This window comes from Triticum dicoccoides, chromosome 7A, assembly GCF_002162155.2.
Source record: "Triticum dicoccoides isolate Atlit2015 ecotype Zavitan chromosome 7A, WEW_v2.0, whole genome shotgun sequence".
Lineage (NCBI taxonomy): Eukaryota > Viridiplantae > Streptophyta > Magnoliopsida > Poales > Poaceae > Triticum > Triticum dicoccoides.
Window position 1 is genome coordinate 621881998 of NC_041392.1, and position 11935 is coordinate 621893932.

The 11935-nt window shown below is 44.3% G+C and overlaps 2 protein-coding genes across 2 annotated transcripts; both read left to right on the top strand.

The window, feature by feature from the left end:
• Positions 1–1494: 1494 nt before the first annotated feature.
• LOC119334262 (zinc finger CCHC domain-containing protein 10-like) lies at positions 1495–4203 on the top strand. The gene is made up of 2 exons (XM_037606864.1): positions 1495–1733; positions 2993–4203. The coding sequence occupies exon 2, from the start codon at positions 3045–3047 to the stop codon at positions 3846–3848; it is 804 nt and encodes a 267-aa protein (XP_037462761.1). The 5' UTR covers positions 1495–1733; positions 2993–3044; the 3' UTR covers positions 3849–4203.
• Positions 4204–4429: 226 nt separating this feature from the next.
• On the top strand, positions 4430–7643 carry LOC119334261 (probable inactive purple acid phosphatase 28). The gene is made up of 4 exons (XM_037606863.1): positions 4430–4649; positions 4728–4878; positions 6198–6589; positions 6943–7643. Exons 1-4 carry the CDS (start codon positions 4485–4487, stop codon positions 7387–7389), a joined length of 1155 nt encoding a protein of 384 aa, XP_037462760.1. The 5' UTR covers positions 4430–4484; the 3' UTR covers positions 7390–7643.
• Positions 7644–11935: the final 4292 nt, after the last annotated feature.

The window sequence follows — 11935 nt, forward strand, 5'->3', positions numbered from 1 at the left end:
TCTCTGATGGCCTTAGGGCCATGGGGGCAGAGTGGATCCCGGTCCTTGCTGGTGGGAGGACTCCATTTTTAGATCTTTCTTCGAGTTTTGTTAGTGTTTGTGTTTTGCTTAGGAAGGAGAGACGTCGCGGCTCTCTGAAGATAGAATAAAGGTCTCCGCGCCTAGTCCCCATTCTAGTGGTGCGTCTAGCATTATCGGTGGGCGTGTGGAGGCGTGTCTCTGGTGGATCTATCTTTGGTGGATTTGCTCGGATCTGGTCGTCGTTCGTCTATGTTCATGTGTTTTCAGGTTGGATCCTTCCGATCTACGCCAGTCTTTATCGGCGACGATTGCTGTTCTGGTGCGTTGGCCCTATGGGGCCTTAGCATGATGACTTCTTAACCGTCTACTACAACATGTTGTGCTTGGCTCCGGCGAGGGAGGGCCGATGGCAGCGGCGCGCCTTCCGCTCGCTTCAGTGCTTGTAGTCGTCGCTAGGTGGTTTACGAATCTGGATAAAATGTTTATTATTTCTAGTGTTGTTATATTAACATGATTGAATATGAATAGATCGAAAGTTTTTCCTGAAAAAAGCATTGCAAAGTTCTTTGAAAATAAGATTACAAACTCTGGAAACTAATTCAGAAATGTTAAAAATCTGACTTCACATTCTAGACGCTAGAAATTAAATACAGATTTGCCATGCGAAGAGATAAAATTGCCATGCATGTGTATAAAATTTGTCATGTTCTTACAATGAAAATTACCATATAGCATAAAAAATCAATAAAAAAATTGTCATGGTAGAGGCGTGCAACGATTACTTGTCATGGGTTTAATCATGATCCGACTTATTTGAGCGCGTAAGAATTTTAGCCCTACAAATCTGATGTCATATTTATATTGAAGTCCAAATAATTTAGTTTACAGTAGAGTAAGAGAAGATATCGGAGTGCGGCTATTCGGCTCCCGAATTCATATGTTCCTGCGGTAAACAGTAAATCTAGAAAAAAAATATTAGATAAATTTAAAAAATCCTTTTTTTTTGGCATGGAAGATGCTTATGAGCGTGAGGTCCACTGCAAATTTAAGCTTATTTGAATATATGAGTAGCTCTCGATGAAAAAGGCAAATTTGGGATCCGTGAAACAGCTTAATATTCATCTACTGTTCTGATCCATTTTTTTTTCGGAGACCTACTCATATCTTCAAATGATCTGAAATTTAGAGCGGAACTCACGCATCAAATCATTTTCCACACAATTTTTTTCGATTTTTTAAATTTATGTAGTGTTATTTTTGAATTTTTTTTAATCGGATGCAGATGAGCCCGGATTCAGAATGGATATTCGAAGATATCGCCACATTTGTTTGTTTTTCTTTTCGATTTCAAATACACCCCGCAAAAATAAAAAATAAAAATACACACCCCCTAGATCCACCGTCAGATCGCGGTAGACTTTTCTCTCCTTCACCGTCTCCGTATCTTTCTTTCTTCCCTCCCCCGTCCGCCGACTCCTAAAAATCCCCAACCCGACCCGAGCCGCGGCTCCAAAACAAAATCGCCCCTCCTTCCATCGTCGTGCCCTAGCGCTGCCGCGGCCTCGCCGCCGACGCCTCCCCCACCCCCCGGACGAGCCCCTCGCCTCTGCCGCGCGTCGCCGCCGCCGTAGACGTTCCCGTCCTACCTCGCCGCGCAGTCGCGACCCTGCCCCCGCTCTGCTCCGTCCGCGACTCCGCCGTTGGTCTTCGAGGTATGGTTGGTTCTCCGGTATCCGGTGCTTAGTTGGATTAAAGCCCGCTGACCTCCGCCAATTTCGCTTGGGCTGGTGTGCGCCGTACAGATCCGCCCCTGGTTATTGTTTACATGTACCCAAATAGATGTCTGTTGTTTGGTTGTGTCCTTATGTTTGTGTAGAGTCGTGACGCAGATGGGCTGTTCTGTTCGAGGTTATGTGCATGGAAGGGCCTTTGAAGCAGAAGTGTTGCTTTTGGTATATATAACTACGAATGAGCTTGTTGGCTAATGGGTAGTTTTGAGTTGCCACTGTATTTCTTTAGTTTGACATGACATTTTAAGGTTCTGGTATCGTGTAATTTGCACTTCCTAGTAGAGTATCTATTTACTTACTTAGTTGTAAGAAGAAAAATCTCTGTTATTATTGCTCAGTTCATATGCGTCAAAGTTTATTTGTGTTTTGTGATATGCATACATATTGGTGTCTGATGGTGTTGATTTGTTTAATGTTTAAGCAGTACTTGTTGCTATTCTATAACAGAGTCTCTATTTAGATTTTGTTAGCGCCATGAGTGTGGTTTTCTTGCCCTCCCAAGTGACGAAGTTCCTTAGGTTAACGTTGCAGTAAACGAAATGGTCTGAATGTGTTTGTTTCATGACTGCCTGTGTGAATTTTAGCTAGCCAGACAAATGTTTATGTCTACTTTAGCTGAAAGATGATGACCTCGTCACGCTAGTAGTAACCAATATAGTTTGTTTCCTTCCAGGATATTGAGATCACTGGTCCTGTATAACTGTTTCTTCTTGGATGTAGCTCTGAATGTGTTAGCTAGAAGGTTCCGATGTCATGTAATTTGCACCCTAGTAGAATATATATTTATTTACTTTGTTGCAAGAAAATAAATCTGAACTATGATTGTTCAGTTCATATATGTGAGAGGTTTATTTGTGATATGCATACCCTATTGGTGTTTGATTTGTTGACTTGGTTAATTTTAATCAGTACTGGTTGCAGTTCTATAACAGAGTCTTTTTGTAGATCTTGTTAGCGCTGTGTGTGTGCATTTTCTTGTCCTACCAAGTGACGAAATTCCTTAGGTTATGCAGTAAATGAATTTGTTTGGGACTAAAGGCTTTGTTGTTGTTCTTGTATGCAGTAAATGAATAGCGTGAAAGGCCTGAATTTGTGTCTCTGCATGATTGCCTGTGTGAATTTGAGATAAGTCATGGCCTCATCACTTCACTACTAACCGATAGAGTTTGTTTTCCTTGCAGAATTTTCAGATTTGCTGGTCTTGTATAACCTTTTCTTCGTGGGTGTATCAAGATGTCTGGAAATGATTCTCAGGCTGCAGCCGACAGAATAAAGGCACATGCCTTATCAAATGCAAAGGGATTGAGCAGGGCTCAAGCTGAACGTGCAGCGGAAGCTGCCGCTCGCAATGTCAATGCCTATGGGCAGAAGGAAGAGGGACCAAGTCGCTGGCAGGAGAGGAAGGAAGCCAAGAGGCAGATGTATCTGATGAGTACAGAGAAGGCTGTGAGGCTGGGTGTGAGGCCAAATGCTGCACCAGCTTCTGCAACTGCTGGGGGCCAATGTCAGAAGTGCTTCCAGCCTGGGCACTGGACATACGAGTGCAAGAATGAACGGGTCTACATATCGCGGCCCTCAAGGACGGATCAGCTTAAGGACCCCAGGTTGAAGAAGGCGTGGCTGCCGGCGCCCTCTCAGTTTGTGAACCCTGATCTGGAGAAGGAGATGGAGGAGGAAAGGAAGCTGATGCGAGAAAAGCTGAAGAAGGAAAAGTCTGAGAAAAGGAAGGCAAGGAGCAAGTCAAAGAGCAAGAGGAAACATCGCGCGTCGGTGTCTGACTCAGACTCAGACTCTGAATCATCGGGGAGCGGCTCCGAGTACTCTTCCGAGAGCGGCAGCTCAAGCTACAGCTCCTCAGACTCGGAGGACAAGAAGAAGCGCCGACGCAAGACGACGCAGAAGAAGAGAAGGCACCGTAGGGATAGCACGTCATCCTCCTCCTCTGGATCTGAATCTGAGTCCGAGTCTGATTCCGATTCTGACGGCAAAGGCAGCCGGAAGAAGAGCAAGAAGCACGGCGACAAGCGCCGATCCTGAAGAACTGGAGAAGGCGCCAGATACGGCCAAATTCTGCCCACATATCATGTCCTTTTCACTGCAGCCCTGGCTTCGTGTGCCGAGCGCCCTTTCAAGAGATGTATCGCGAATGTATGAGTTGATTTCCTGAACGCTAGATGATTTCCTGTTATTGTTCTCCCTGTGCTAAGGAGTACCCTCTTTTATCCTAAAGATTACTAAGAACTTGGAAGTGCTTGAAGCTATGGATTGTTTCCTATCCCGTGATGCCTGTGAGCATCAGAAAATCCTGCAACTGTATTCTCCCATCATCTGTAAGCTTGTTGTGCTTGACTGCTGTGCAATAATCGTTTGATATTATTTTTGTGAAGATGATCATTTCGACCTTAGTTGCTCCCTCCTCGCTGAATTATAGCGCATTTTTCTTAAAAAAGGTCAAACTTTGTAAACCTTATCACAGAGTTTATTGACAATTTATCAACAGTTACAATACAAAATCAGTGCCATTAGATTCGTCATAATGAACCTGTATTTTCATATATTCGGTATTGTAAATGTTCATTACAGCTCTTGCCTAACCGCTTGACCGTTTGACCGACCGACGAGTCTTCGGCGAGTCGTGCGGGGCTGTGTCCGGCACTGACAGTGGGATGCCCGATGAGCTGGTCCGGTCTCCTCTCGCTCCTCGTCCCCTGCCTCCTCTCCTTCGTCCTCCTCCGCTTCTCCGCCCTGCTGGACCCCGGCGCCGCCGTGCCCCGCGTCAAGAGGTCCCCTCCCCTGCCCCTCCGCTTCCGCCATGACGGCGCCTTCAAGATCCTCCAGGTCCGTACCTTCGCTCGCTCGCCCGATTTCCCCTCGCTGCCCGCTGACCCCTGCTTGCTTGCTCGCTGGCGTTGTCAGGTGGCGGACATGCACTTCGGCAACGGCGCCGCCACGCGCTGCCGGGACGTGGCGCCGGAGGTCGGCGGCGCGCGCTGCTCCGACCGCAACACCACGCGCTTCCTGCGCCGGCTCATCGAAGCGGAGAGGCCCGACCTCATAGCCTTCACCGGTGCGTGCTTTGGTTTGCTCCCCTCGCTTCCCCTGTTACTCACAGGCAGCTGCTGCTAGGTGGTTACCTAGCTACAGTGATCGCGACTCCACCCCACGCTGTCTGCCCTGGCCGTTGAGACTCTTGCAGATTCGCCATTTGAAGCATTGCAACGGAATTAGATCCAGTCGATTAGGTAGCTAGTTTACCTGTAACATTTCTACCAGCGATATACAACGACAAATTAGTGCCCTATGTAGTACCAGCTTGATGGATCTTGTAAGTTGACTTCATGAATACTTCCTGTTTGCGTTCAGATTTCGGAGGTGGCGGCTGGAATTTTCCACTATGTGTTACACTCTTATCGCCTATTTACTTGTAGCTCATCGATGCTCGGATGTTATGGATTGTCTCTCGTGACCTGCTGATGGCATTTGTATAACCCCGTGGGGATTTACTTTGCAAGCAATGTGGACCCATCGTCACTGATGCTTAGGGGTTTAACACTCTGGATGGAGCTAATGTCAGAGTACTAAGCTTACATCCTGCTTCTACAACTACATCTGGGCGGGTTAGCTCTTGTACACAAGGGATTCACGCATCGCTCCTCTTGGTTCTGATGATGGCATTTATGCATGATTTCATCAGTAGGGTGATTGGTGCAAAGAGACCAAACTCACCAAACTGTAAGAAGTTGTTTTTAGAATTTGGACCAGATCAACATTCAACATGAACATGGGCAACGTTCCCCTCTTAGCATTAATAGAGTACGAATCATCCTGCGTGAACAAAAGCCAGCAGTTATTTCTCTGTCATGTTGAGTTAGGAGAGTTTGGACTACTGAACAGTCTTTGATCTCTTGGTGTAGCTGCTAAAATACATCCATTTCCGCGACAAGTAATTCGGGACGGAGGGAGTAGTTATTAACCGCAACCACTGCTTTTCTCTTCCATCAGCGCCTCTCTGAAAAGTTCTATTATACTCCCTTCGTCCCCAAATAGATGGCGTATACATTCAGTTAAAAAGTCAACTATTTCTAAGTTTGACCAAATAAATAGAAGAAACTATCAACAACTACATATGAATAAATACATTATGGGTATGAATATATATGTAATGTTGGATATATTGATATTGATTTCGTATCGTTTATCTTCATATTTTTGTATTTATGCCCGGTCAAACATAGAAAGCATTGATTTTTGTATTTATCTTCATATTTAGGGACGGAGGGAGTACCACTTTGAGTTACTACATTATTTACTTGTTTCCAGTTCTCTTAATCATAGAAAAGGCTGAACAACTTAAAATTTAATCCTTCTGCTTTAATTTTGAATCAGGGGATAACATATTTGGGGGCAGTGCAACTGATGCAGCGGAATCACTACTCAGAGCAATTAGCCCTGCTATTGAGTACAAGGTACCATGGGCTGCCATATTAGGAAATCACGACCAGGAATCCACAATGACGCGAGAGGAACTGATGATGTTCTTGTCTTTGATGGATTACTCAGTATCTCAAGTAAACCCTCCTGGTTTTCTGGTACATGGGTTTGGCAATTATCATGTTGGCATACATGGGCCATTTGGATCGGGGTTGGTCAATACTAGTCTGCTTAACCTTTACTTCCTCGATAGTGGGGATCGTGAAGTAGTAGATGGAATTAAAACTTATGGATGGATAAAAGAATCTCAGCTTGCTTGGCTCAGTGCTACTTCAAAAAAACTCCAGGTACTAGCTTGATCACAGCACCTAACATCTCAGTGTGGAATGTGTTACCATTGCGGATGGAGATCCTAACAACTAGTATAAATATGTCATGTCTGTTGGTCTATTACCCCTTGCCTTTTTCTGCTATATGTTGAAGAACATATTTGTAATCAATCTGCTGGATTATTGTTCTGTTCATATTTTACCAGTCTTTGAGCTAATCTCCCATGTCACATTCACATTACGGGATTTGCACCATACTCATTAGCAACTTCTGTTGTTTATCAGCATTGTTTGAAATAAAAAAAGGCTACTCCTCTTTGTAATATATATTTTTTGACAACTGGTACTTGACAATATCCTTTATTTGACAGCAAAATTTGCCTGCCCCTGCATTAGCATTCTTCCACATCCCAAATCCAGAAGTCCGAGGGCTGTGGTACACAGATTTTAAGGGTGAGTATCAGGAAGCAGTGGCTTGCTCATTAGTTAACTCTGGTGTCCTTGACACCCTCGTCTCCATGGGAGATGTGAAAGGTGTCTTTCTTGGTCATGATCATCTTAATGATTTCTGTGGCAACCTTAACGGCATATGGTTCTGTTATGGCGGTGGCTTTGGTTACCATGCCTATGGAAGGCCTCATTGGCCGAGGAGAGCTCGGGTAATTTATACTCAGCTCAAGAAAGGGCAGAGATCATGGACGGAAGTTGAGTCGATACAGACTTGGAAGTTGCTTGATGATGAAAACCTTTCCAAGATCGACGAGCAGGTTCTCTGGAGAGACAGTGACGATGACTCTTACCAGAGTGTACACTTGTAAACTCCGGACACTAAAAGATCTCTTTGTATGTTGTAAACATGTTTGATCAATTACAATACATCAAATTGGTAGGTTTGATCAAATTAGTCATGATTGGCCACAGACCAAATTAGTCATCACCTGTATATGATACTGATGTATCTTGTTCATATGCAAATCCCTTGCTTGGGTTGTTGAAACCAGTTGTAAACATGATGTGAAGAGGTAATTTGTCCCCTTGATGTGGCAGTTAGCCTGAATAATTTTCTTGTGTATGGATTGACTGTAATCTGTGCTTCATTATACTCATATACTCCCTCCGTTCCTAAATATAAGTCTTTTAAGACATTTCAAATAGACTATAACATACGGATGCATGTAGACATATTTTAGAGTGTAGATTCACTCATTTTGCTCGGCATGTAGTCACTTGTTGGAATCTCTAGAAAGACTTATATTTGGGAACGGATGGAGTAAAAGATAGTATGAATTAGACAACATATGCCTGATTTTAATAACAAAAAAGAACACATGTGTAGTATAAAGAAAGAAAGCTGGGCATCTTATATATAACTCAGTTGGCCCTTCTTTCTATCAAGAAGGAAAGAAAGAACCCAAGGTATTCATAAAGCAAAAAAGGGAGTATGAACTATCCATAAAGTTTTCTGATGTACCAAGGTATTGTCAACCGTCTGATCTTCAACTTCTGGTTCAGATATAGGCCTTCAATCATTTTTGCACCACAACCTTGAGTTCTATCAAAATCAACCTGTAGCGTGCCCCTCTCTCTTCCGTCATTTAATGCATGCATTTCAAATTTGCTCAAAGCAGATAAAGGTCTATGAATTTTGAACCTGACATCTGATTCCTGATCAGTTTTGTTCACCCCCTTCCACTTGACAGCATCTTTGAAACAAACCAATGTCGAATATGATTTTAAAATTTTAGTTTGTCTGCCTTAACTGAAAAAATCATGGAACTTTCAGGAACCATTATTTATTTATGCAAATATCGTAGAAGGGTTTTGGTGAGCCTCACTGTTTTTCCGAAAAGGAGGTTATTCCCCGGCCTCTGCATCAGAACGATGCATACAGCCATATTATTGGTAAGCAAAAGGTTCAACAATAGTCTTCATGTCTCAAAAAAGGAGAATGACTCACATAGAACATAAACAAAAGAACAGGATAGCAACCGGCAGGCAAAAAATAAGATAGGAAACTACACACCTATCCTATTACATGACCGCCATCCAAATCGGTTGAAGATAGCCCGTGCTACCGTCTCCCATCGAATATATCCAGTAACCATACGCTCCCTGGCCTCCGTCGGAGTAAGTAGCGACCACATACGGATCAATGCGGTGGCCCGGAAAATAACCTGCAAGAAATGAATATGTGTTGTTCTATTAAAAACAAATCGTTTCTGCAGTTCCAAACAACCCATAATAAAGCACATACTCCTACACGGATATGTCTTGCTGTTTCTGAATCTATCCCATCTAGCCACGTCCCAAATAACGTGTTGATAGTATTCGGAGGAGTGATATTAAATGCTATGTGGACCGACCGCCACAATTTTTTTGCCAATGGGCAGTGAAGAAAGAGGTGTTTGATGGATTCATCACGATCACAGAAGCTACACCTTGTAGATCCTGTCCAGTTGCGTTTTGCCAAATTGTCCTTAGTTAGAATGACTTGTTTATGGACAAAGCACATAAACATTTTAATTTTTAAAGACACTTTGACTTTCCAAACATGTTTCGAACGAGGAATAGAGGTAGAGTTGATAACATCCAAATACATGGATTTAACCGAAAACTCACCATTCTTAGTTAGTTCCCAGCGCAACTGATCGGGCTGTTGAGATAGGTGAACATCCATCAATCGTCTCACAAGATGGAGCCAAGCTTCCCAACGGTTTCCCGCTAACGTCCTCCTGAATTGAATATTAAGAGGATTGGACTGTAATACTATTGCAACGTAAGCGTCTCTTCGCTGAACACTATTATAGAGAGAAGGATATTGGAGTGCAAGGGGCGTCTCCCCTAACCATGTATCCTCCCAGAATCTCGTGGTAGTACCATTTCCAACTACAAATTTTGTCCTGTTGAAAAAGACTGATTTCACTCTCACCAGTCCTCAAAAAGGCGAACCAGTCGGCCTGACCGTCACCTCGGATAAGGTTTTGGATTGAAGGTACTTATTACGCAGAATCCGGGCCCATGTGGCATCCGTCTCTACAGATAGCTTATACAGCCACTTGCTGAGAAGACATTTGTTCTTCACCTCTAGATTTTCAATGTCGAGACCCCCTTGGTCTTTCGGCCTACAAATGATATCCCATTTAGCGAGTTTGTACTTTTGTTTTAATTCGTCGCTCTGTCAGAAGAAGCGCGATCGATAGAAATCTAGCCTTTTCCAAACTCCAACTGGTACCTCAAAAAAGGACAAGAGAATCATAGGCATACTCGTGAGTGCCGAATTAATGAGAATTAGTCGGCCTCCATATGACATAAGCTTGCCCTTCCAGTAGTTTAGTTTCTTTCCAAATCGATTCTCAATACACTTCCATTCTTTGTTGGAAAGCTTGCAATGGTGGATTGGTATACCCAAAGACGTGAAGGGTAAGGACCCCAATTCGCACCCGAACAATTGTTTGTAAGCTTCTTGTTCGTCTTTAGTTCTTCCAAAGTAGAACAATTCACTTTTATGGAAGTTAATCTTTAACCCCGACAATTGTTCGAACAAGCATAACACAAGCTTCATGTTTCTTGCTTTCGCCAAATCATGCTCCATGAAGATGATAGTATCATCAGCGTACCGTAGGATAGACACTCCTCCGTCGACTAAATGCGGAACGAGGCCACCTACCTTGCCATTATCCATAGCCCTTCCTATTAGGTTTGTCAACATGTCGACCACTATGTTGAATAGAATCGGTGGCATCGGGTCTCCTTGCCTCAGACCCTTGTGTGTCTGGAAGTAATGACCTATGTCATCATTCACTTTGATTCCAATACTCCCTTTTTGCGTGAAAGAATCTACCTGGTTTCTCCAGGACTGATAGAATCCTTTCATATGCAATGTTGGGGAATGCAGTATTTCAAAAAAATTCCTATGAACATGCAAGATCTATCTAGGAGATGCATAGCAACGAGACGGGAGAGTGTGTCCACGTACCCTCGTAGACCGAAAGCGGAAGCGTTTAGTAACGCGGTTGATGTAGTCGAACGTCTTCACGATTCAACCGATCCAAGTACCGAACGCACGACATCTCCGTGTTCAGCACACGTTCAGCACGATGATGTTCCTCGAGCTCTTGATCCAGTTGAGGACGAGGGAGTCCATCAGCACGACGGCGTGGCGACGATGATGATGAAGTTACCGGTGCACGGCTTCACCTAAGCACTACGACGATATGACCGAGGTGTGTAACTGTGGAGGGGGGCACCGCACACGGCTAAGAGAAGACTTGTTGTCCTTTGGGGTGCCTGTCGTGGTTCTAAGTCTGACAGTAGAAAGGGGGGTACGTAGGAGGAGGCAAGATCCTAGCTACGATGAGGTTGTGCACGCAAGATTTATGAGTTCAGACCCTTCTCAAAGGAAGTAATAGCCCTACGTCTCGGTGCCCTGAGGCGGTCGACTAGATTATGCGTGAAGTTACAGGGGGTGCGAAGCCTTGTCTTAATGGAGGGGGTGGCTTATATAGAGTGCGTCAGGACCCCAGCCAGCCCACATTACAAGGAGTTCAATGTACATAAAGGTGAGGCGTTACTGGTAATGCCAGCAATAAAGACATATAAATGATCATTAACACTACGGAGTGAACGCCTGGCCGTTGCCATCCTGAGTGACTTTAGGTCTTCTGTATTCCGAGTGGTTTCTTGTACGGTCGAATGGTGATATACTGGTCGAATGGTGATATACTTATCGAATGGAATTGGGTTATCCGAGTGGAATTGTTGGTCGAGTGGGTTGCACTCTGAGGAGATTCCAGTCGGTGGAAATTGTTATGCTTTGAATGTTGTTGATCTTTGGGTAGTGTCCTTGGGAAGGGCGTCTAGGTCAGGCCTACACTACAAAAAAGACACATCCGTGACATTTTGGGCCGAACAAAATTTTTTCTGTCATACATATGACACTTCTATGACGATAATTGTGACAAAACCCGGTATCATCATAGATGTGGTGGGCTCCTACTTCTATGACAAAATATCATGACAGAAAATGGGCTTTTCGTCCTGGGCGGGCCGGAGACGCAGCTGCATGACATTCTTTGGGACGTCCATGACGGAAAAAACCGTGGTAGAAGCGAGGGGGAGGAAAATTTCGGGGAGTTCCCGGTTATGATGGGAGGTCGGGGGACGAGCGATGCGCGTTTATCTTATACACGTACGTGCGTGTGTGCGAGGCGTTGGCTCTATTTGAACCCGAGCGAGGCGTTGGGCTCTAACTGAACCCGAGCGATTGCACTGCAGGCTACGCGTTACTGAACCCGAGCGATCGATCGATGGCTGTTAACTGAACCCGATTGAGCGATTCCTTCGCTACTGCTGCTAACTGAAGCC